At 44.1% G+C, this 25,782-nt stretch overlaps 1 protein-coding gene across 1 annotated transcript in view; it reads right to left on the reverse strand.

Moving 5' to 3' along the window:
- nav3 (neuron navigator 3) overlaps positions 1–25,782 on the reverse strand; it is a 188,078-nt gene that overhangs the window by 109,227 nt on the left and 53,069 nt on the right. Inside the window, exons 2-3 of the mRNA XM_080421087.1 lie at positions 13,370–13,487; positions 12,503–12,555 (exon numbers count right to left, since the gene is read on the reverse strand). Coding sequence (XP_080277213.1) covers positions 12,503–12,555; positions 13,370–13,487 — 171 coding nt within the window. The remainder of the gene's footprint in view (positions 1–12,502; positions 12,556–13,369; positions 13,488–25,782) is intronic.

Genomic DNA, 25,782 nt, shown 5'->3' on the forward strand with positions numbered 1-25,782 from the left:
CTAAGTACATTTACTTAAGTACTGTACTTGAGTACAATTGTGAGGTATTTGTACTTTACTTGAGTATTTCCAATTTCCAATACTTTTACTTCTACTCCACCACATCTCAGAGGCAAATATTGTACTTTTACTAAACTACAGTTATTTGAAAACTTTAGTTACTAGTTACTTTTCAGATATAAATTATGATATAATGAAAGATGCATTAACCACTTTAGGCCTATTTTATACCTAGGCTATTTGAAAATAGCCGATCTACAAGCTCACAACGCGTCGCATCGCGACGCGTTGTGAGCTTGTAGATCAGCTATTTTCAAATATTTAGTACTTTTACTTTTGGTACTTTAAGTACATTTTGATGCCAATACTTTTGTACTTTTACTCAAGTAAATTTTTAATTCCGGACTTTTACTTGTAACAGAGTATTTTTATATTGCTGTATTGGTACTTTTACTTAAGTAAAGAATTTGAGTACTTTTTCCACCACTGCTTATACAGTACTCTATACTGCAGGCCTAAGTGCATCCCTGAGGCTTACATGAGCCCCAGACCCTCGGGGCCTGTAATTCATATTTCTATTATCTTATATCTTATATCTACATATTTGCCTCCAACTCTTCTAGGCCTAGTTTGAGTGACATACTGTAAACACGGTGCTCAAAATACAACCCATTAACCACATGAACCCTCTGGGGCGAACATTCAGCAAAAATATTTTAAGTGAAAACAGTGAGGGGCCTAATAGAGCCCTGGGGGACTCCGGACAACAAAGTACATGGTTTAAGTGGTTAAACCTTTGGGGATCATCCCAAGCCTCCTTTCATGCCTCTCATACCCAGATCCAAGGCCCTGTCCTTGCATCAATCTCCAGGCCTTTGTCCCCACCCTAACCTCCCGTCACAGCAGTAGCCAGACCTAGCTGCACTCGCTGAAGGCAGGGCTGGAGAGAGATAGATGGATGTTTACACGGACTGTATTAACAGGGGTCTCGCTCAAAACCACCGGGGGACCAGACATCATCTGCCTAACACAACACCCGGAGGAGGAACATACGCAAGAACACCCAGCGTCGATGGAGAGTCCTCACATGTGGGCCCCTCTCCTCTACCCACGTACAGTACAGTAACTGTATGCACAGACGGACACATGTGTGCCAACCTGCCCGCCTGCCCGGGCACTATCTATTTAACTATCCCACACAGCTCTTATTCAAAGTTTGTTAGCGGAGAGACATGTGTTAAGCACAGTCCAAGATGGGCCGGCTCGCAATTAAACTGAATGTGAGGCTGATGAGGGCTGCGGTGGCAGTGGAGGAAGATGACGCAAACAAAAAGATCTGTGCATGAGCCCGATATGAAAATAAGGCAACGCACAAGCGCAGATGATACGTAATCAACAGGGTATGCATGGCATCGCCCGCCATTACGCAGAGATGTCTCAATTATGTTCTATGGTGGCTGCTTTTCAAATATGTACTGCTTCAAATAACTTGGAATGCCTCTACAGGGCTCTGCGCATCTGTTCCGCAGGCAGGGTGTGTGTGTGTGTGTGTGTGTGTGTGTGTGTGTGTGTGTGTGTGTGTGTGTGTGTGTGTGTGTGTGTGTGTGTGTGTGCGCGCGCCTGCGTGCGCGGGTGTGTGTGTGTGCATGTCCGCGCAAATGTGCATACGTGAAAGGCAAATGGATAACATAGACAAAGGAGTCGGCTGGTAAACAGACAGTAAATCTCTTTAGTTGGAGTAAGATCTCCAACTCTCATATTGTTTAATTCTTTGGAAAGGATGGCGGCCAAGAAATATTAAATTGCTGATAAAAACCATACTCTGGAATAACATGCAGATCAGAGGTTTTTGGGGGTTTTCAGATCAAGCCGATGTTTGTTTTTAATCTAGGCTTTAGGCTCATATGATGTAAACAAGCGAAATGATGATTGAAGGAGTTGATGATGCTGGAGGCAGTAATGATCCTCATCCAGAGCTGTGGATGTGTTGGACTGCTATTTTGGTGGGCGGTTTGGCTTCGTGGGTTCCTCTAACAGCTTCTCGAGGAACTTGTGTCGTTTGTTTTTCCGACGCACAAGTATGCATCACACAGCTCCAGAAAAGTCATTAAAAGCAATTTGGGAAGTGACATTTTGACGAGACTCGCTTTACCGAATTGTGAAGCACTTAAGACAGAAAAAAAAGAAACGAGAGGAACATGGGAGAAAACAACTGGAGAAAAAAGCCCAGGCATCACTGACAAAGCCAAGTTGTCTCTTTTTAGTTATAATCATCATAAATTAAACTCAATTCCATTTACAAAATGCAAATTAAGCTGTATTATATTTACAAAAAAAAACACAAGTGGTTTGTCCATGACACAGTCATTTACTCATGTTCCTCCCTGCCTCAGAAATGTGTGTTGAGGCCCTTCAGGACTGGTCCGAAGGGATCAAGTAACTTGGAATGGGAAGTCTTGTCCCTCAGATGCAACTGTCAAGCACAAATGGACTGACGTCTCAATTACCACTTCCTACATGGTAAAAACATCCACCTTCCAAACTACTTTGTGGCAAATTATCATAACTCAATAGTTATCCGAGCCAGGCTAGAACGGCCGGGGCCGGGGATTATGTTTTCACCCCTGTCCGTCTGTGTATCTGTCTGTCTGACTGAGAGCAGCTACAGTAATCTCGGACAGTGCAGGACCAATTGACATGAAACTTTGCACGCACAATCCCAGAAAGGCCAAGGAAGAACCTCTACCCCACATTTTTCAAATTGGTCAAATTGGCCAATTTTGAATTAAACATAAAGAGGCCTCTAAACAAAAGCCCAAAGTGATTTCATTTCCAGGGTGGCACCACAAATGTCACTGTTTTTTACAGAAACCACCAATTGTCACCACAGGCTGTGGTGGGTTACAAACCTGTGACCTTAATTACAGAAGCGTCTCTGCAATTGTCTCTGCTGCCCCACTGGGAATAAGTGTGGTAATGAGTCCAATGTTTACTAATAATCACTTGGCAGTGCACCAGAGTGGATTTAATGCACAGACTGAGTTCCTCAGGCAGGAACCTGTGGGATGTTCTTGAGTCGAGGCTGATGGACTCAGGAACGACCTGCCTGAGGACGTTAGGCTTGCCCAATCAATGTCTTCTTTTTAACACTTTCAATCTGTTCCTATTTTGGGCATGTCATTTAAGGTGAAAAATCCTTTATTTATTTTAATTCAAAAACAGCTAAAAGTAGCAGATACATTTTTGAAATAGAACTTAATCAATTTAATTGTATCCAAAGGCCTTTCCATAATTTTATTGTTTGATTCTCTTAATGTTTTACTGCACTTTATGTTATCGTGTTGATGATTTCATTTTAATTTTTCAGTTTTCAGTAAAGCACTCTGGTAACCTACTCTCGATAAGTGCTTTATAAATAGTGTTATTAATGCTAGCTGACACTCATATGAATTAGTTTAGTTAATTAGTTCCTCTGGGCACTTAAAAGTTAATGAGCAAGCCCATCACACATTACTGGGATGCCTTCTACTGCTTGATTGTATTTTAATCACTGTAGTTGAGCTGAGCTGCTTTGAACTCCAAACATTTATACAGTATACATAGACAAAACACCGTCTTCTGTGCAACAGCAGCCAAGCATTTGTAGATGGGTTTCAAGGAAGGGTGGCTAGGATTGTTTGGTCCTGATAAATAACGAATGACCAAAGGCTGTTTATTTTTTGTGTTTTTCCCCACAACCGGTAATGCTCTACTACTTTGAAAAATTGATAATAGCAAATTGTGTTGTGGGCTTGTGGATCTGCTATTTTATTTTATTATTATTATTTGTTGAATAATAATTATTATTATTATTATTATTATTATTATTATTATTATTATTATTATTATTATTATTATTATCTATTTATTTTGGGGGGGGGGGGGGGGGCAGGAATTCTGACCAATGACATGATCAAAATAAGGACCCCAGGGTTAAAGTGGTTAATTTCTGCACCGCATATGTCCGGGTAGAGCACTTGCCTTTCGACCATAAGGTCATGGGTTCGATCCCGGGCACCACCAACTCAGCGTATGAGTAGCACAGCTTGAGTGTGGCAAGTCATGCGGTAAGTACAGGGAGCTGATGGTAGGTGTTGCGCTCCACCTCAGCAATCCCTCTCCCAGGGGTCTAGCGCATTGCGAAACGGGGATAGACTCCCGCGCTCTGCTTGATACCAACAATAAGCCTCTGCGACCCACTTACTTACTTCTTACTTATACGTCGCACAGGGTACATTGTCTATATTTTGGGTGGGACACAGTCGTACAGCTCCTGTGTAATTCAGGCTTAACAGTCAAGGTGAGGGATGAGTCTGCATTCAGTCCCTTCACTCAGCTGTGAAGGGACCCAATTTTCACATCCATATTTTTGGTCATCCAATCATCCCTCCTTCCTACCAAACATGAGGCTATAATAATTTCCCATTAAGGATTCTTTCTCCCCTCAGTATTGCAGACGGCCAGTCTGACGCTTGCCCTCCATCCGTTCCATGTGAACCAGCCTATTGATTCTCTGTCCCAGCCATCGCTCAGTCAGAACCAGACCCATCACTCTCCTCCGTGGATCCAAAACAGAGGCTCGGCTGAGCAGCCGTGATTCAAAATTGATCAAAAAGGGCAGGGAAGCCGATACGCCGGAGGGACTTTTCGGCTTCCACTTAAAAATCTGAGGGGATTGTTTATCTCAACTCTCATCGTGATGAAATCCAAAGCAAGAAAAGTTCCTCTTAGCTGCTATCGGTCGATTCATTTTTATGCAATATTGATTTAGGTGACAGTCCCTATAATCATCTATTTTAAAAAACAATAATGGACCTAATGAGTACTTTATACTGCTCTCTGTTTGTGTCTGGTCTTCCCCCCTCTCTCTCTCACACACACACAGACGATCAGACATTTGTAAATATTACTAACATTATAGATGGCGCTGACAGGCTATGATCCCTCCGCTGTCAGTAGCCTCCCGGGAGGTCAGAGGGCAAGTGTTTGACTCTGTGTACGTAACCTGGTGACCGACACTGACGCAAGGTGAGAAATACCTTCACGTCTTTCTCTAGCAGAGACGTCACCATGAAGAATACCTGATCTGTTCACTTTATTGTCAAGCTGTTCTACACAGAACATATTACGATATTACTTTGAAACTTTAAGAGTTAACCCTCAGAAGTGTTAATTTATTCATGTGTAACTTTGAGAGTGTACAAATATACACATTGGTTACATTTGTACACTCTCATACCGGTAGTTAAATTAACCCTTAGGATTTTACTGCGTAGGGATAGGAGGAATAAAGTACTGTATACTGGACTGGTGTGTGTGTGTGTGTGTGTGTGTGTGTGTGTGTGTGTGTGTGTGTGTGTGTGTGTGTGTGTGTGTGTGTGTGTGTGTGTGTGTGTGTGTGTGTGTGTGTGTGTGTCTCCCTGATAGTGAAGGAGATGTTACAGCTGCTGGTCTTCACAGCAACACAGCTGAAGGTACAGTAAGGAACCAGATCAAAGGTATAGCAGACCTTCTGCAGCGAGCTCTTAACAAGTCAGATCTCTTTTCAGCCCTTAACGGGGCAGCTGCTGAGACCCTTAGATTATAATGAGCGATTAAAAAGTGTCCAATTGAGGGACAACTGAGAGCATAACAACTGTAGGTCTTTGGTGTTACCCCTGTGCTTCTGAAAGGGGCCTGCTAAACGTTAGCACGTGAATGGGTGGACGCTACTGCCAAAAGATGCATCTTGGACCGTGCAGAGGAAGGATCTTGGATTCCATCCACACAAGATTTAGAGGAATCCACAGGTTCAGCAAAATGTGGGACCCAAAAGCTAGCAAAGTGATTTAGTGCTTCCGTAGCAGCAAGGGGAGCGGCCTGAGTGGAGAGGCCATCTGGGAATCGGAAGGGTTGGTGGTTAAACCGTGAGCTTGACCAGTCTACAGTACATGTGGAAGTGTCCATGAGCAAGGCACTTAACCCCTGAACAGCTCCCCCCGTGTGCTCATCAGAGCCATCTGAGAAACCGTCTGCAGGGTGAAGCAGTAAAAGTAATTAACCCCTCCACGGGGGACCAGAAAATCATTTTTTCCCCCTTTTCTAACTTCAAGTCCTTCACATTTGATCAACTAATCGGATTAAATACCAACTAATAATGACAGTTATGAATGCCACATGTTGCCTGTGAGTCTAAGTGCGGGCAATGATTCATTTATTCCTAGTATTTCAGGTCACAGCACAACCTTACTTAAATATACTAATTGTATGTTATTTAGTGCTGTTTTTGCTGAGCCAGAGCAAAGAAATACCAGTCTGTACGACGGGATTCACGCAACGGCAGGCAAGATAAGAGGACGACCTTACTTAACTAAGCCACGAACTAAATAATATTTAGACTTTCCAAACAGGCTATCTGTTTCTGGTGACTAGAGCCCAGTCATATTTAATCACCAGGCATGCTAATGTATAATATTATTATAATGATATCAGGATTCAGGACGGTTTAGTGCACTTTTACTGCTTCACCCTGCGGACGGTTGCTGGAATCCAAGATCCTGTACCAGTGGTTCTCAAAATGGGGTCCGTGTGGGGGGTTGCAAAATTATACTTGACACTGACATTTTTGCACATTTTGACATGCCCACAATAGGGCATGTGGTTAATTTCACTATCATTTCACTGGATAGAAGCAGGTAGTCCATAATTTATAAGAAGGACTATTCAGATCACACTGTAGGTTTCACTCTCTCCACCTACAGTGTAGGCAGTTGTAGAATGATGTAGTCTACTTAATTTAGTCTAACAACAAACCTCTTCTCTTGTGGGGGTCTCTGGCACAAACACTTTTCAAATGAGGGGCCGCAACCAAATACATATCAATTTAGGGGTCCTTGACATGAAAACGTTTTAGGAACCACTGCCTTTTACTGCATTTGGTCAGTGAATTTAAACACCTACTGGTCCTCATTACAGGAAGCTGGTGACGCCTGACGGCCCGGATGTCGGTAGGGCCTCATGGCCAAAAAGGTATCTGGTGCCAGCGGCTAACAGAAACGTGATCAATCTGAGTTTGTTAATAACACCGAGCCGTGCCGGCGACGAAGTGCCAGGCCAGCGGGGACGATGCGGAGCTCAGACTCCGGCTGCATCCCGTCTCATCTGGCCAGTCTGCAAGCTGCCAACAGATGGAAGGCAGATGATGGCTTTACGGGCTCTAACGAACATTACACTCAACTTGGCCACACATAGACCTATACGCCGTAAAATCCTCAGTGTTCATTTAACTCTGAGAGTGTACAAATGTTACCCTCTCAGAGTTACGAATGGTCACTGAGGATTTTACTGTGTAGGAAGGAAGGGCTGGGTGTTACAGCAACTAAATATTTCATTTGCGTATTCCTATTTGATCTGTTTTTATGGTCTAATAATGTTTAATTTTAGTTGTTGAATTTTTCTTTCTGACGTAATTCATCCAAATAATTGGATAATAACAATAATTACAATTCAATTGCGAATAATGACCACTATAATCGTCTTTTCTCCAAAAGTTTTATGGCTGTTTTTTTTCATGATATTGCTGCGACGATGTGCAATTCTGAGCGGATTAAAACTTTTAAAGCTGCATATTGGACTTTTTCCACCGGCTGTTTCAGCACTCTCTTCAGAGAATAGTTCCAGAAGTAATCGTTTGCTTGTTTGTTTGTTTGTGTATACTTAAAACTATCCTGTATTTTGGCTGTATTTTGTAGGACATTAAGAAAAACACACACACACACACACACACACACACACACACACACACACACACACACACACACACACACACACACACACACACACACACACACACACACACACACACACACACACACACACACACACACACTCAGAAAAGAGCACAGTCATCTGTATTCCCGGGACGCTCTCGGCGGTCTGCTAACGATGTCTTGTCTATAATGAGCGAGATTAGTGATGTGAGCATTTACTGTGTTTCTGCTGAATGGGGCCTTTCCTACCGATCGTCTCGCATGCCATTCCATGTTTGAGCACGAATCTTGTTCTTCTAAGAAACGTCTTAAAGGGGAGAGAATCCTCCTGCCGTTCAAAAGCCCTCAGCGCATATCTAATTCCCGTGGATGTCCGTACAATTGCGAAGTGCCGCTCTGTCGGAAGGCATTATAGCTCTAGCATGGGAGAGGGTTCGCCGAGCTCGCCGCGAGGTGAGCGAGATGGATCAAATAAATAAAACCTGGAGCTGTGGCCTGATGTCTTTAATCACTTTAAATATATTATACTTTTTCCAAAATATTCAGAAATAGTTAAAATAGCAGATCTACAAGTACACAACACATTGCAAGGTGACATACTGTAGAACTGCTATTTTCAAAAATAAAACAATATTTTTGGTCACAATATGACATTATCTTCACAATATCAATATTGTGATGTTTGATTTTGCCCATATCACCCAGCCCTACCCGTCACATCTTCCCCCTCTTTTGCGTGTCGCTCCTTTCTTCTCTTGTTCTCATCATCATCATCATCATCATTTGATGAGTGGTTGTGGATGATTCCCTTCAAGGACCATATATGTGGTCGAGCATGTGGTTCTACAGCCCCCATTCCCAATCCCAAGAACAAAATTCCCAGCAATCATTAGATCATTAGATGCTAAAAACCAACCAAACCATCCCCCGCCGCAGCCCCCAGTTGGGCAGAGTGGCATGTTCAGAATTCCGAGAGCTGACCACTGGGAATGCCAGAGCGTGTATGTGAAGAATTTCAGCTTTTTTTTGTTTTCTCGTTGCGAGCGCTGTAACTCTCAGAGGTTATGGTCCCTGTGGTCCCTGTGATGGTCCCTGCTCTCAGGTCAGCTACCACGCTCCCTGGATACAGGCACAGACTCCTAGGTTCACGTGTTGTTTTGTGTTGTTCAGTTTTGTGGGTTGTGTGTGTGTGTTTAGTTTCTACTCCCTCCTGTTGTGACAGACTGACAGTGTGACTGAGTTCTTGTTGTCCTTGTCAAGTCTTCTTTGTCTTGTCCTTTGTTTTTAAATGTTTCTCTTTCTCTGGACTGCGCCCTGGGCCAGTGTGATAACTGGATGGGGGCGCACTACAAATACCGAACCTATATGAACCTATGAACAGCAACATTATACTTAGGATAGATGAGATTAGCATTAGAGACAGACGGAGAGAGAGAGAGTGATGGAGAGTGAGTGATATAAAGATACTGAGAGAGTGATCGAGAGAGACATGGATCGACAGAGAGATGGAGAGAGACAGAAACAGAGAGATATAGAGACAACAGAGAAGAGACAGAGAAACAGAGACAGAGTGATAGAGACAGAGACAAAGAGGGATAGAGAGAGAGAGAGAGAGAGAGAGAGAGAGAGAGAGAGAGAGAGAGAGAGAGAGAGAGAGAGAGAGAGAGAGAGAGAGAGAGAGAGAGAGAGAGAGAGAGAGAGAGAGAGAGAGAGAGAGAGAGAGAGAGAGAGAGAGAGAGAGAGAGAGAGAGTGATAGATAGAAAGAAAGAAAGACAGAGAGAGCATTTATCATTGCCTGCAGACTGGTGTTTGAGAGAGGTCTGCTCCTATACTTACACCCACTATTGGGTTTGGCTTCGTCCTCTCAGCGTTGGTAAATGTCCAAAGAGCTTCAATGGACCAGACCACATAAATGAACTCTTAGCTTTGCCAAAGTGAAATTGGCTACTGTACATTAATTGTAAGTGGATGCGAACTGGGCACGCAATAATGTATGTCAGCATTTAGTAAATTTATGTTCACTTCTTTTTCTTCACATATCAGTTCAGGAGAGGGAATCGCCAAATCCGCTATTTGCAATAATTACACCAGGTCATATTCATCATAATTGATTAAACCATGGCCATGGAAAATAATACTGGTTTCAGACTGGCTGGCAGGTGTCTGTTAATATCTGGACAACTCCAATTTAGTTTCTTTCAGTTTAATCACTGTTCTAAATCAGTGCTTGTGATATTAAATTGAAACGCATGTAGCCATAACAACAGCAGTAAACAAACTATAGCATCTCTTCCTTGGACTACAAAGTGGTTAACTTACATCTTTAGTTTTTTTTCCTCAATTATAAAAGTAAAAAGCAAGTCTTTTGCACACCTACAAAGGCTACAGGTGCGTAGGAGAAGACCAAACGAGGGCCCCAAAGTACTGAAAGAAAAAACTCCTGCACACAATAACAATGTTTCGGTCTATTAGACCTTCATCAGGTTATCTTATAATCTCAATTATAAAAGTAAAATAACATAAACATAGACTTTAGAATATGGCCATGGTACTGTACTGTATAGGAGTGAAAATGCTCAACGAGGTGTCCCCTCCCCATACTGTACTATAGGAAAATAACAGACTCTCCAGAGGGAACTCCAGTTTGTTTTGTGTCCTGGAGTTCTTCACCTCTGTCTCCATGTGCTATACTTTCCAATATTGTCTCCTTGTCGTGCATTATCACTTACTGTATATAACTGAAAATTCTCACACTGGGCACAGTATTATTACAAAGTAATTGTACAGGCCTCATGTCCTCATACCGACTATATAATCCACATAATGTTTCCAATCCAGCTCATCATCATTTTATACAATATTCTCTCCAACTTCAATCTAAACTTCAAGTACTTTTTTTGGTTATTATTCATTGTTAAATATAGTAGAGAGAAAGAGAACACGACAACAATGTCAAATACACATAAGGTGCGTGCTCAAAAATTTGAATCAAGGAAATATGCCCCTCAAGTCTTGCTATGGTGCTACCTGTTGCTGGAATTACCCACAATCCTCTTGGATCTGGGATTCACAGTACTGTAGGTCCGTTTGACTTGAAAGAGTTCTACAGGAAACCATGTGTGCGTTTGTCCATAATAATCACTGTCAGGCAGAAACCTTGTATCTCCATATTTCTTTCTCATTATGTATTTCTCATAAATGAAAGCCCTATTTTATACTTCATTTCATGACAAAGGTAGTAGAAATAGCAGTAGAAAAGAAAAAGCTCACAAAGTGCCGTGATGCGATACATTGTGAGATTGTAGATCAGTATTTTGCAAAAAAGATATATATCTTGGGAGGTTTTGGTGAATTTTTCACCTACAATGTCATGACCAGAATAGGGACACCAGGTTCAAAGGGGTTCAGTCTGTCTGAGGGGTTTATACATATTTAACCAATGAAAAGTATTAACAAGAGCTTGTGACTAAATAATAACTCCAGTGGAATCCATTGGAAAATTAATTTATTTTTTCCATTTCCTGAAAAGTAACGGTTTTGGACATACAAGGTTTCTGCCCGACAGCGACGATATGTGTGTACAGTACAGTTAATGTGTATCTGCCTGTGTAACATGTTGCACTCATTCCCCAGCCGCAACCCTCCTCCACCCACCCACCCACCCAAGTCAAGTTTCCCAAGCTAGGGGGCTGGCACGGCCTCTGTGGCCAGAGCAGGTGGTGGATCAATGGGCTTTGTAAATAGCTGAGACAAAGACCTAACTAACACAGAAATGCACACTTGCACGGATACACACACACAGTCACACACACAGTCACACACACACACACACACACAGTCACACACACACACACACACACACACACACACACACACACACACACACACACACACACACACACGTATGTACACTTGCATGCAGTGCACACACAGAGTCAGCTCTGGCATATGGAGCAGCATGCTTGCGGTGCTGTAGTAGCGAGTCCTTAGTGACCAGTGTGTCACCATGAACCCAACTCAACCACCGCTGGCCACAAACATAAACTCACATCAATAAACCCCCCCCCCCACACACACACACACACACACACAGACACACACACACACACAAAACAGACAAAAGGGCTAAATGGACGCCCCTTCCTCACCCACAGTGCCTACTAAGCAAGTGTGCTAAAACGGCTAAGCGGCTTTAGTCACTTTTAATGACAGGAGAGTGGATGCCAAGGTAGACCAACACTGTATAAACACTTAGTCAAGCCTAGTTAAAGTAAGGGGCAATTATCTCATAGTGACGACAATCAGTGGTTATACAGGCCGTCATCTCGTTAAAGCAGGAAAGCAGGACCCTGCCAGCATCCCTCAGTTGTATGACAGTAATGACCAAGGGTTTGTTCATATGGAATCATTCTTATATACAATTACATGTACACTATTTTCTTTTCAATTTTCATTCGGAGCTGTGTTATGCATATACGCTCCCATATAGGCCTATACTGTAAAGCAGTGCTCTGATCACACTCGAAGTGTAATTAACTTTTTGTGTAATGATGCTCTCTAATTAAACAAAAAAACTCATTAATAATTTAAATCTATCCACAATCTAATTAGCGGTCATGGCAGGAGTTTGAAAAGTTGGTGCAAGTACAGTAGAAGGACAATTGCTTTTTTGCAATTGACAAAGTTTACAACAAAAACATTGAAATAGACTCACCATTTGCGATTGACTCCTGGGACTGCCATTGATATCCTCCACTTTTTCATTTGCTGGAGAAAAAGAACACAAAAATGCAATGATTTATTAAAATTCTCTGCTACTGTCCCAGTGACCTCTCAAATCCAGGTGTTCCAATTCTGCGAGCGACCTCTGCTGAGCTTCACGAAGGTGCGTGCGCTCGCTCGTGCGTGTGTGTGTGAATAAGAATGGCCTCTCTGCCCTTAAACTAACATAAACATTAAACTAATAGAGGAGCAGTTTGGGAAGAAACCTTCCACGCCTGCCTAATTCGTCAGCTGTTGCCAGAGAATTACTGACTGGCCAGCTTGGCTCTATTGTCTGTTTAAGAGAGCAGGGCTAAAGTTTCATGACGATCCAACAGAGAGAGAGAGAAAGAGAGACAGAGAGAGAAGGAGGGAGAGAGAAGGAGGAGAGAGAGAGAGAGAGAGAGAGAGAGAGAGAGAGAGAGAGAGAGAGAGAGAGAGAGAGAGAGAGAGAGAGAGAAGAGAGAGAATGAACACAAAGTCACACTGAGCTAGCTAATGGCACACATGGGAGACACATGCCTTAATGGAGCCTGAATAGTTCACAATCCCTGTGTGTCAGGACCATACATTTTTGTTGCCATTTGTGAATTTGGCGTAAATGTCAGGAACATAATCTTTTATGCCTAAGACTCCGTTTATGAAGGATTTCCCTCCAGTGCGCCCACAACAAAGGTATTACGGCAACGAGTGTGCAAGTGTGTGGTCCGTGTGTACGGCTGAGCAAAAACGTTTCAATAGAGAGAAAGACTGGGAGAAAGACAGAGACAGGAAGGCAGAAAGAGTCTAGATAGACAGACATATTTGTATGTGTACTTGCCTATGATCTGGATGATTTCTGCCAGCAGAACTCCATCGGTGACATCCTGGGTCAGGTCTTTGATGAGTCGAGGGCAGCCTGACTTGGCCAGGTAGTGGTTCGCCCAGTCAGTGTAGATCTGCACAGGAGGAGGAGGAGGAGACAGGATAAGGCTCACACAAATGTACAATACCACCACAACAGCAGCAGCACACGTCTCAGAGAAAGAGAGAGGGAGACAGGAGTAGAGTCCGACAGATGCCAGATTTGTGGGTCCGATACCAGTCCTAGCCAACCGATTACCAATATTTCAAAAAGTAACAAAGTCGATTCTAATCAATTTCAGACAACTTTAATTAAAGTTTTTCAAATTATTTAGATTTTTCAAATAGCAGATGTTCAAGCTCACAATGGGTCGAAACGTGATGTGAAGTTTTTTGGAATCCACCAATATGGACTCCAGGTTGAAAGTTGTAAAAAGAAAATCAGGACACATCGGCTACTGTTTGGCCTGGCTCGGTCTGGCTCTAGACAGACGATTGGTTGGTTCAGAGCTTTAATGATTGCAGAGAAAGTGAGATACAGCATCATACCCTCTGACTCGTCTGAATACAGGAGATGGAGTTCTTAGCTTTGCCTGTTTCAAGTTTGTTTTAGGACCACGTTGGGCTCGACCACACAGAATAACAAACTCAGACCTCCTCTCTCCTCTGTCGCTGTCCCAGCGAGGGACGGCTCCCCCTCTCAATATTAAGCAGCATATAAGGCCTGTTGGGAAGCTCTGTCCAAACACTTGGCTCCCAATACGTCTCTCCAACACAAACACAGATATTTCATATCAAAGCCCCTGGCGCTTGCTGAACGAGGCCACTAGGGTTTACGAACTTGCTCCACGGGAGCACCAGAGGATATCGCCCCTTAAGGAAGGTAGAGCTCGTTAGCTAATCTTACGCGTTGTCATCTAAAACTCTTAAGTGCTGCTTCATCTTTCAACGGAGCTCAAAAGCCTGAATCACAGCCATTGCTTTACGTGTGAGTGTGTATGTATGAGTGACTGATATTAACAGCTGCTCGCTCACGTTTTTTTTTTTCTAGTGTTGTGAATTGCATTTGGGCTCGGGCTCAGGCTCAGCTCAGTCCTCTGAATCCCCCTAAGGTGGTCGGCAAGCTGGCTGAGAGCTCAGGGGAATTTTGGCAACAACTGTGCACAGAGCATGCTGGGATTTCAAACGGACCCTGCAGAGTGGGTTGGGGAAAATCAATGTGAAGATAACCAAACCCATTATAAATGTGTAGGAAGTTTGGGCAGAGAGTTCTATACAGTGTGTAAAATAATTGCTTTGAGGGCGTGTAGAATTTACAAACGCCAACATGTTGAGGAAGGCAATGTTTTTAATCCTTGTACGCTCTTCACATGAAGGCCTTCTTGCATAGATATATTCACGTCACAGTGATGCCTCAACTGGATCTTTATAATGTTTTATGGGGTTCTGTTCCTGACTAATCGGTCTAAAAGGATGACACAGCCAGAGAATTCACTACGCAACATCCAGTTGTTGAGAGTGTGATACGGACTCTCAGAAGTGGTCACAGAGAAATCCTTCCGTTGCAGATTGATTTTTTATTAGAAATGCTGGTGAAAAACAAAAATCGAGTTGCTGGGATCTGCATGTGTCAGCCATACAGACCCCGGAAAATGCTGCTTTTCACACATCCTACAGGGGTGTGTGTGTGTGTGTGTGTGTGTGTGTGTGTGTGTGTGTGTGTGTGTGTGTGTGTGTGTGTGTGTGTGTGTGTGTGTGTGTGTGTGTGTGTGTGTGTGTGTGTGTGTGTATGTGAGGATTTTCAATGGTAAAACCACCTAAAAAATGTGGGGGCTTTGTCTAAATGAGGTTGTACTGTATGTGACAGCAGTGGGCACGTTGCTATGAGCTTTGGTTCAGGTTTTGGTTCATGACAAGCCTGCAGGACACTTAGGGTCTGCCTGTGCCTGACTCTCAGGTCTGTCTGACAGTCTACAGTATGGTAGCCCTTTCCCAGAAAACGCCCTTGTAAAAACCCAAGCATTCCTCATAATGTGATTATCCATCGCGCCCCCTCTGCCTCACACACCGCTCCCAATTAGTTGCATTTCTCTCTGCTTTTGGGAGGCGGGCGCTTGCCTCTTCAAAGACACCGCCTTCCCAAACGTCTATCTGTTGTGGTTTCTGTCAACGACTTTCTCCATGATGATGAGGTCTTAAAACCAAACCAGAGACGGGAGCATCGTCATCATCACACACTGACAGACTTAAAAACACACACACACACACACACACACACACACACACACACACACACACACACACACACACACACACACACACACACACACACACACACACACACACACACACACACACACACACACACACACGGAAACCGCATTCCACCAGGGGGCGAGTAAACAAATAGCACAGCAGAGTCTCGATCTAGAGAGAATGAGAGAGCGTGTCACACACACGAACGGTGACAGCTCCAGTCACAGCAGCCTCAGAAAGTTGTACAGCCTAAGTTATACTTATGTATGATGTTTTTCTGTTGAAAATCTGCTACTTTTGGCAAGCGACATGGTATAAATTAGGGATTAGACGGCCAAGCATTATCACCAGCAGGTGGACCGGGGGGGGGGCTTTGATTCCATGCACCTCTGTAGCAGGAGACTGTCTCCTCTCCCCCTGCTTCCTAAAAAGGGAGCGGGGACAGACAATGAAGCTTGCTGCCGAGATATGAGAGGGAGAGGAGAAGAGGGAGCAAGAAAGAGATTGAGAGAAAGAGAGGGAGAGAGACAGAACACTGTTTCTGGGAAAAGTGGGGCTTATCAATCACTTTCTTGACACCCGTGGAGGGGGTGGAAGGAGTAGAGAGAGAGAGAGCGAGAGAGAGAGAGAGAGAGAGAGAGAGAGAGAGAGAGAGAGAGGGAGAGAGGGATGAAGGAGTGTGTCTCGTTAAATAGGGGATGGGGAGCAATTCAACCACCTCTTGGACGGCAGGAGGTCCAGTGGGAAGAATTCAATTAAATTCATTGCATTTTACATTGGACTGGTCATCTGGTTCCCCTCCAGAGGGAAACGTTTGGATTACTTTGTTAAGGGAGCTTCGGCTCTCTCCATTTAGAAGAAACCTTCTGCAGGCCTTCAGATCCAACAAAACCACTTAACCATTAAATAGAGGTTTTGCACATTTCGGTACGACGCTTTTTCTAATCTACCTGACATATCAGATAAGTGGATTTTTACCACATCAGGTCAGTTCAGAAAATAAAACTATACTACATAATATAGATTTTTCAGGTACTTTTCAGAGTCTAAACTTTGAGCCATTTGTATAGTACTTTTTATACCATGTTGCTCATTTACTTCCACGGCCACATTTTGTCTTACCAGTCCTGCATGGGGATCAAACTGGGAACAAAAACGTTCCACTTTGGATCACTGCTGTCCCCCAGAAGTTGCAAATACCATTGCAGGCTGAGCTATTTTTAATGGGAAGTCAACCCCACACATGATTGGAAAATTAACATGACAATCATGACATGCATCAATCATTTCAATAGGTTGAGTGTTCTACAAGTTAAACAGTGTCCTGCCATGAAATAAAAGACTGGCAAACCAAAGCAAAGTGAAAGCAAAAAAAAACAGCAAGGGCATCCCTCCAAGGTTAAGCATATCTTTTTCCTTTTTTTGGTTATCATTTGCTAGAGAGCTTGCCTATATAGGCCGTATCACTCTAAAACAGCTACCTTAGAGCATCCGAAATAGTCAAAGAAACAACACAGGGCATCCAGGTGGCACAGACAGGGGTAAAGTTCCTGCCCACCACTGCAGAGATTAGGGGTTCGAATCATGCATCCGGCTTGGTTGGGCGTTCAAAAGAAAACAATTGGCCATGTTCACAGGAGGGAAGCCGGGCACGGAGGGCGAACTCTCTCTCTCTCACTACACTACCGGCTCCTACAGGTTGGTAGGATGATGCCTGTTCAATGTGGAACTGAACTGAGAAGAATAGCGTGTCCCTCCACATGCGTCTCATGTACTGCTGGGGAAGGTCTGCACTCCTGTAGTCTCGCGAGCCAGACTGTTGCCTCCCACAATGTTCAAATGCTTCCGTCATACAGTCTGGAGCACGAAAGCTCTGAAAATGATAAAGCGATAAAGCGGATGTGATAAATGGTAAATGGTGCATTTATATAGCGCTTCTATCCGAAGCGTTTTACATTGATTGTGCCATTAACCCATTCACACACACATTCATACACCGATGGCGGAGGAAACCATGCAAGGCACCAACCTGCTCTTCGGGAGCAATTAGGGGTTCAGCATCTTGCTCAAGGACACTTCGACACTAACTCTAGGGGATGCCTCGACTCCCCACTTCTGTTTCGTCTTTACAGTCGCGCAAATTTATCCGAATAGAAATCAAAATCATCATGAGCATATCTTGCTGCTTAGCAGAAATGGAAATTAGCAAATTAAATGTATAGACATTTTAAGATGTATTTTCGTGAACGGAAATGACGAACAGTTGACAGCTTCCTGTCTCGGATTTCGGGAGGTGTATATAGTTCCAGACTCTATATAGTATTTGGAGATTGACTGTGGAATAGTTACATGGCTACATGAGAATAGCACTCCTGTGACTTCATGTGTATCGGAAGGAAACACATGCTCACCTACACCCCCCCTAACAAACCAACCAGTAGGTGTCCGCAGTGACAAGGGACTACAGTACAAGGGGGGGGTCTTCTAACCTGGATCTTCTGCATGTGTGTCTGTGCACTTAATGTGCATGCCCGTGTACCGCCCTCTTTCACTGCCCTCTTTCACTGCCCTCTTTCACCTCCCCATTGTCTCTGCATGCGCTGCATCTTGCTGCTGGTTCGCCGCGTATTCCAAGCCCTCTTAGATGGGACTCTGGGTTTATTAAGTCGTACGTCATTGTCTCGTTTTCTTGACTGGGTTATTCTCTCCTCTCTCTCCGGAGGTTCAATCCGGATGACTCTGTAAAGCACAGCCCAGCGCAGTAAGACAGAGGCAACACTCCCCCTGCATTATACACCCAACATCAGCAATAATGTCACACTGCTGCTGAGACTGAGACTCCTGGCATCACACACATACTGTACACATATACGCACGCACACACACACGCGCGCACGTGTGTCCTTATCACCCCACATACTAGTAGATACACAGTTCCTGGGCATACAGTACGAGCATCCATATATACTGTAGTAGAGGCACACATGCACAAACAGACGTGCGCGCGCACACACACACACACACACACACACACACACACACACACACACACACACACACACACACACACACACACACACACACACACACACACACACACACACACACACACACACACACACACACACACACACACACACACACACACACTCCCTCTTGGCATTCAGAATCAATCCAAATAATTCCAGCCGGTGTCCATGTAGCCGGCATGCATCTTTCTCTCTCTCTCTCTCTCTCTCCTCCTGTCTCTACCTGTTCTGCAGTTGTCCCAGTGCTGCCGTCCAGCATGCGATCAGCAGCCAGCTTTCACCTAAGCAGTGTGAGTGCACTCTGTGCAGGAGCAGATAAACTGCCTCCAACAGTCTGATCACAATGCAGTGACTACGGCTACGCAGGTACTATTGGCCGAGCCTGCAGAGGCAGCATGCACCCTCTAGGGGGAGTCAGACAGAAGAGATTGGAGCAAGAGGAGACGAGGTGCTACTGTAGGTGCCGCTTTCACTGTTAAGGAAAGTAGCTGGGTGTTGTTGTCATGTCTGATTTATTACTGCAGATTGGAAGTTGGATAACGAGGAGGGAAGCAGCAAAGAAAAGGCCAGACTGAGAGAGTAAGAGAAAGAGTTGAAATAGAATTGGCATAGATCTACATAATCATGTGCTTAAAATGTATATGCCTCTAAACCTGTTATAAACGGTAGTTACCTCAATCCAGAATATTATTTAGAGATAATCAAGATACAGTCATCGGGGAGCTGGACTCCTTGCTTCTTTAACTACTTACTCACTTACTTACTAACAACTTCATAAACCCTATATACTCTTAGTTGACTGGGGTCCCCCATGGCTCTATACTTCATCCTGTTTTCCCTCTACACCAAATCTCTTTGCCGAAAATAGCTGATACAAGCTCCCGACGCATTGTGAGCTTGTTGATTTTTACCAAATGTTGACCCCAGAATAAGGACACAAGGGTTCATGCGGTTGAATGCAAGTACTGTACAAGCCAGGAAAACCTGTGAGCTAATGTAAAGAATTAATGAAGTTATATTCTGAGGCTGGGAAAATTAATCTAGATAATGGAAAAGAATGAAATGAATGTTCTCCTCTCTGCCAAGTGCCAACAACTGCTGCTGAGGTGCTTGTAAGCAAGGCACTTTATACAGTACATCCCCCAAAGCTGTTCAGCAGTTCAAGAGCAGAATTAAGGTTGGGATTGCAACGGACGGCTCCCACGCCTCCCAGGTATGAAATTAAAGTGCTGAAATGCAGCATATCTGCTGAGCCAACCGTTCCAGGAAAACTAGTAACAAATCTGATTGGTTTAATAAGGGTTACTGTATGATAATATGATAAAATATAATATGAATCTTCATGTCAAATCATGTTGCCAGCAAAACCTGTGTAGGGAAATGAATTGTGCAGACTAAACACAGACACGCACACGCACACACACACACACACACACACACACACACACACACACACACACACACACACATTTTGCACATTACATTCATTACATTCAGGGCTGAGGCTGGGTAGATATTATGCAGTTGTTTCTTGCTTATTTCATGGTAGTTTTCCATTGTATTATTCCCCCTCCCATCATGCGCTGGAGATGAGCCACAAACAAAATGACATATGGCAATGATTCCAATATTTGGCAGGAGGGCTGAGGAGTTTGTGTGGGGGATTGCGTGTTTGGAGGTTAATGTGACTGCGAGAGAGAGAGACACAGAGACACAGAGAGAGAGAGACAGAGAGAGAGAGAGAGAGAGAGAGAGAGAGAGAGAGAGAGAGAGAGAGAGAGAGAGAGAGAGAGAGAGAGAGAGAGAGAGAGAGAGAGAGTGAGTGAGAGTGTGTGTGAGAGTGTGTGTGTGTGTGTGTGTGTGTGTGTGTGTGTGTGTGTGTGTGTGTGTGTGTGTGTGTGTGTGTGTGTGTGTGTTACTTTAGGGGGACTTTTAGGGCTGAGAAAAGTTGGTGCACGCGTACACACGCACAGCACTGTATTTTCATGTGTGCTTGTGAATGCAAGTCGTAAGAGTCTATAACATCTTTCTAAAGAACTTCAGTCTGATTTATTCTTCATTCCTTGATGATGCTCCGTGCCGGTAATAGCCGATCTACAAGCTCACAATGCGTCGTGGCGCCGCACACCGCATTGTGAGCTTGTAGATCTGCTACAGTATCTGCGGCCCAAGGGACAAATGTTATAAATTAAGCATTCCACATTGGAGGATTAGGGTTCGTAATACTGTAGCTTCTGTGTATGACAGTACGTGTCGCTTCACAACCCGCAAGCAGCGGCAGAGAATGTTAGCTTATGCAGCTGTCAGTCTGCATTTCCGACATGGACACAGGCCCACTCGCTGTCCTTGTGGCCTGGAGCAAGACGCCCTTTGTAAATCGCTCAGTGATGGGTCAGTGACTCCCTAAATGAAGACAGCCAAAGGTCTCATTGACAGAGGACATGACAAATGTCCAACAACCTCTGGGGCCTCCTTATAGGAAACTGCTGATGTGCAGTGTCTCTAACCACACAAGACAGCAACGCACTCATTCAACCACTCGTTTCATTAACAGTCTGTGGACGATTGTGAATACCACTGTGCAGCACTGTATAGTACTGATTGAAGTTTAATTAGAGCTGCAATCTGTGAACGTATTTGAATGAATAAAACGTTATTTTAACCAATCTGTAAGGTAGAGTGTGCTAATTTGAAAGGGATGCAAGCAATCGAGCGGCCATAGCTGAGTGGTTAGTGGGCTCACTAACCACTCCCCGCCTGGGGAGCCAGAGCCCCTGGTTGTCCCAGGTGCGAGTCCAGACCAGGCCAGCAATGTGTCGATGTGTGTCTCTGAGCAAGACTCTTAACCACCAATTGCTCCCCGAGTGTCGGCTCCCCGAGCGAATGGCTGCTCACTACTCCTAGTTGTTATAGGATGGGTAAATGCAGAGGACGAATTTCACGTATGTGCATATACATACATATACAGTGACAAAAAACACCCCAAGAAGTGGGGACTATTCTATTTGTCTCAACTAATCATCTCTTACAGGTCCACAGTTCAGGAAAAATTCCAATAAAAAGAAAAGATCACCAGCACTCACATAAAGTTCTTTTCAGATTCTTTCCATTGTGTGGCACATGTGTTTTGGCCAGAGCCTTCTTCAGTGTGAGTTCATTATAACTGGCTAAAAAGTGCAATATCGATTGCTAGCGGCAGGAATGTGGTCTCTCACACTGGAGACCCGGGCTCCAGTCCCAGGTAGGACATAAAAGTTATGGATTGCAGTTTTAAAGTGTACAGAAAGTTGATTTCAGCCCAATCAATACCAAAACGCATATGTTACTGACATGTTTAGGGCTTATGAATGTCAAGTCAAAGATTAATAGCGTTCTTTGAGCCAGCAGTGTCTGTTTCAGCAGCAGTTTGAAGTTTAAGTGCACTCCCGGGACAGGGCAATAGCACAGCAAGAGGATTTGTATAGTAACTTCACTCTATTTGTTACTTTGCTATTAGCAGAAGAGGAACAGCTCCCTGAGCCTTCCAAACTGATCCAATCATGGACTGTCCACTTAAATCTATTGGATAGAGGGCTAAATTGTGTGCGCGCGCACGCGCGTGTAAATACTCGGAAAGGCCTCCTCTGTGCCCATGCTCAACCCCATTAAAATCCAAACTTGGCACGGACAGAAGCAGTTCCCTTGCGGACCCTAAGCGTAATTAAGCAAGACGTACAACAACATTAACTAACAAGGGGAGAGTCAATCACATCGATGGTACCGTGATGTAGGGTCCTGCAGGATTCACTCTCTTGTCTCCTCATGAACGGAAGATGAATCGAAACAGTGCGGACACCAACACCTCTCCTGTACACATCCCCCCCAAAAAATCTGTTGGTGGAATCAATGCAATGCAATCCTCCATTCACCTGGAATCTATTACCTTGGCATAAATCTGACACATCTATACTCCCTCCAAAACCATCATTATCTTGTCTTTAGGATAGCAGGGGGCCCGACTTCAAGCCCACCTAAGCGAGAGGTAATAGTAGCAGGGCGGCTTTCCAGCCTGGCTTTGTTCCAGGTGTAGAAAACGCCAGAGCGGAGAGTTTATGTAGGCAATATACAATAAGTGAACACAGCGTTTCTGTGTGGTTTAACCGCTTTGACACTGGTGAAAGCTAATCAAAAATAATAACTTTCCCTTAACAATGTTAAAGTTGCAGTCTATAACTTTCATGTCTGACCCAGGATTCGAACCCTGGTCTCCCGCATGAGAGACCAAGCTTGTATTTCTCGGTCAATGAAACATCCATACTGGGTCAGGAGAGATATTGTGTTATGAGCTTTCAGGCCGTAGCCTACTACTTGTCAATCAATAGGTGCCTTACACCAGGGTCTAAACTATCCATGGAAGAGTAGGAAGAAGGCCTTGGCTCCAACCACTGCAGACGTAATAGTTAAATTGCATTGGTTTAAATGATGTTTTATTCATTAAAATAAGTTCCGGATTGCTGCTTTAACTGTGAGATAATAAGAATGGAACTGTAGAGTTGAAATGGACCTGTAGCTGTACGTGTCCATTTTTACGTTCACAATGCTTTTCCCCCAAAGTAAAAGCTCTTTATCAGCAGTGGGCCATGTCTGAATATTAAAATTTAAGCATTTAGAGACGCTCTTATCCAGAGTGACTTAAATGTGCGAGATCGGAATAACAAGAGTATGCATGAGCTCTAGTCAACAAACAGCAAGGTATATAGTCACATAAGTGTGCAAAGAGAACAATGTAGTGCCTCATGAAACTAGGATAACAGGTAAACAATGAACCTAACATTTTGTCTAAACAACAACATGCTTTCTAAGTGACATAGCAATACATAACATAACAATGTGGACGCATGAATAGTGATTCACTGCACGAAACAGCCAACTATTGACAATATCAGCAGATATGGGAGTGAAATGTTCAGCCAGAAAAAGAAACATTCAGTCATCACTTTCACATGAACACAACTGCCTTTATCTGCCAAGGCACTTTGTCCTTGCAGGGAAAACCCTAAGCAGAAAATGATATAATTGCACGGTTGGGAGAAGTCTGGACACAAAATCCTTGTTGGATGCACTTACACATGTCAGTCAATAGTGTTCTCTCCGAGTTAAGTTGGCGAGAGAGCTAGGGAGAAAGAGACGTACAGGAGAGAGAGATTTTTTTGGGGGGGGAGCACTCACTGTAGGCATGTAGAAAATACGACAGCTTCAAAACAGCGTGCCTACAAACAAGGCTGGAGCAGTCGTGCGGTGATGACAACTTCAGCTCAACACACACACACACACACACACACACACACACACACACACACACACACACACACACACACACACACACACACACACACACACACACACACACACACACACACACACACACACACACACACACACACACACACACACACACACACACACACACACGCGCGCAGTTGAGGACAGATGGGGAGAGGAAAATGGTGGGCTAAATTAATAATCAGTAGTTTGGTCTCGTTATGAGCCACCAATTGTGGCCAATTATTTTCCGACATGGCAAAACCTTACGGGCACAGCAGGGGGAAGGATTTCAACTTGCATTTGACTAAGGCTTTTCCATCTTCTTTAATTTGTTTTAGCTAGGAAAAAATGAAAACGTGTACCACCAGTACCACGTAGTTTCACATCCCTAGCCTGGCACTGAAGGAAAGATGCACTGGTCTTCTTCAAATCATTTAAGTCCCCTTAATTGAATGACAATGGGCTAAACAACGTCAAGCATACAGTAAAATCAATACAGTAAAAGTGTTATCCATTTGTAACTCTGAGAGTGTACCAATAAATGACTAAACTGCTTGTTAATAGGCCAAACAACATCAAACACAGTATAATCCTCAGCGTTATCCATTTGCAAATCGTGTTGAAATGGATACAAATGAAACCACGGGTACAAACGGGTCCATTTGGTTGCATTTTGAACACGCCAGAGTTGGATTAACTCTGTATGACTTTGAAATTCCAGAATAGATAAATCCACACACTCCCCCCTACCTTCTTACTACTACTCCATCATCTCCCTCTCAGCAGACTTGACCTGAAGCAGAAGTCAGAGGAGCACATTTAGCCTCTGAGACATCATCTCTACTCCCTCGCTACCAATTAGGCCGTCTAGAATAATAAAGCAAAATGGTCCTGACACAGGGAATCAGTCAGCTAGCAGCTGACAGGGGAGGCAGGGATTCCGTTATTACCCTTATAGTATAAGACACTGAAACAATTAAAGGCAGTGGGAGGTTTCGGTGTCTGTGTTGCAGCAATAAAGAAAAGGGAGCAGATGGCTGAGGTTAACTCTCGCCAAACGGAGGAAGCGTCTTCTGTTTAGTAAGAGAAATTGCCTGAAATGTTTCAGTCCTTAAGCTCCCAAAACACATTCGTAGGCAAAGGTCCGGAGATGACTATGGAGTGACTTGAATAATCATTTAAATTTTATGGCAGGAATCAATTTGGTAAAAGTGAGGGTAAACGTTGAATAAGTGGATCGTTTCTGTCACAGCATGGATTTTGAGCCTTATGCACACACTGACAGACGCAGTATCTCACCTTACCATGGTGACCACAGTGTGTGAGGCAGCGTCTGGCTCGCAAGCCACAGAGTCTGTGACATCATTTCAGCGAAGGGACACACACTTGCGCACGGCCAAGCGCACGCACGCACACACACACACACACACACACACACACACACACACACACACACACACACACACACACACACACACACACTGATGGTGAGAAGGGCGGCAGAGGGCGGAGCGCTGAGAGGATTTAGCTCTTTGTTTGTAAACAGTTTGTAAACATGTTCACCACGCCTCTCACCCCTTCAAATAGACAGATACCAACAATGTGTCCGCGCGAATCAACATGGGAGTTTTGCAAATCCCTTCCCAAAAGGCTGAACACACACACACACACACACACACACACGCTGGGGCGCTCCCCCAGAGTTAGTGTCGAAGTGTCCTTGAGCAAGACGCTGAACCCCTAATTGCTCCCGATGAGCAGGTTGGTGCCTTGCATGGTTTCCTCCGCCATCGGTGTATGA

The sequence above is a fragment of the Gymnoscopelus braueri genome (genome assembly GCF_963280865.1).
Source record: "Gymnoscopelus braueri genome assembly, chromosome: 23".
Lineage (NCBI taxonomy): Eukaryota > Metazoa > Chordata > Actinopteri > Myctophiformes > Myctophidae > Gymnoscopelus > Gymnoscopelus braueri.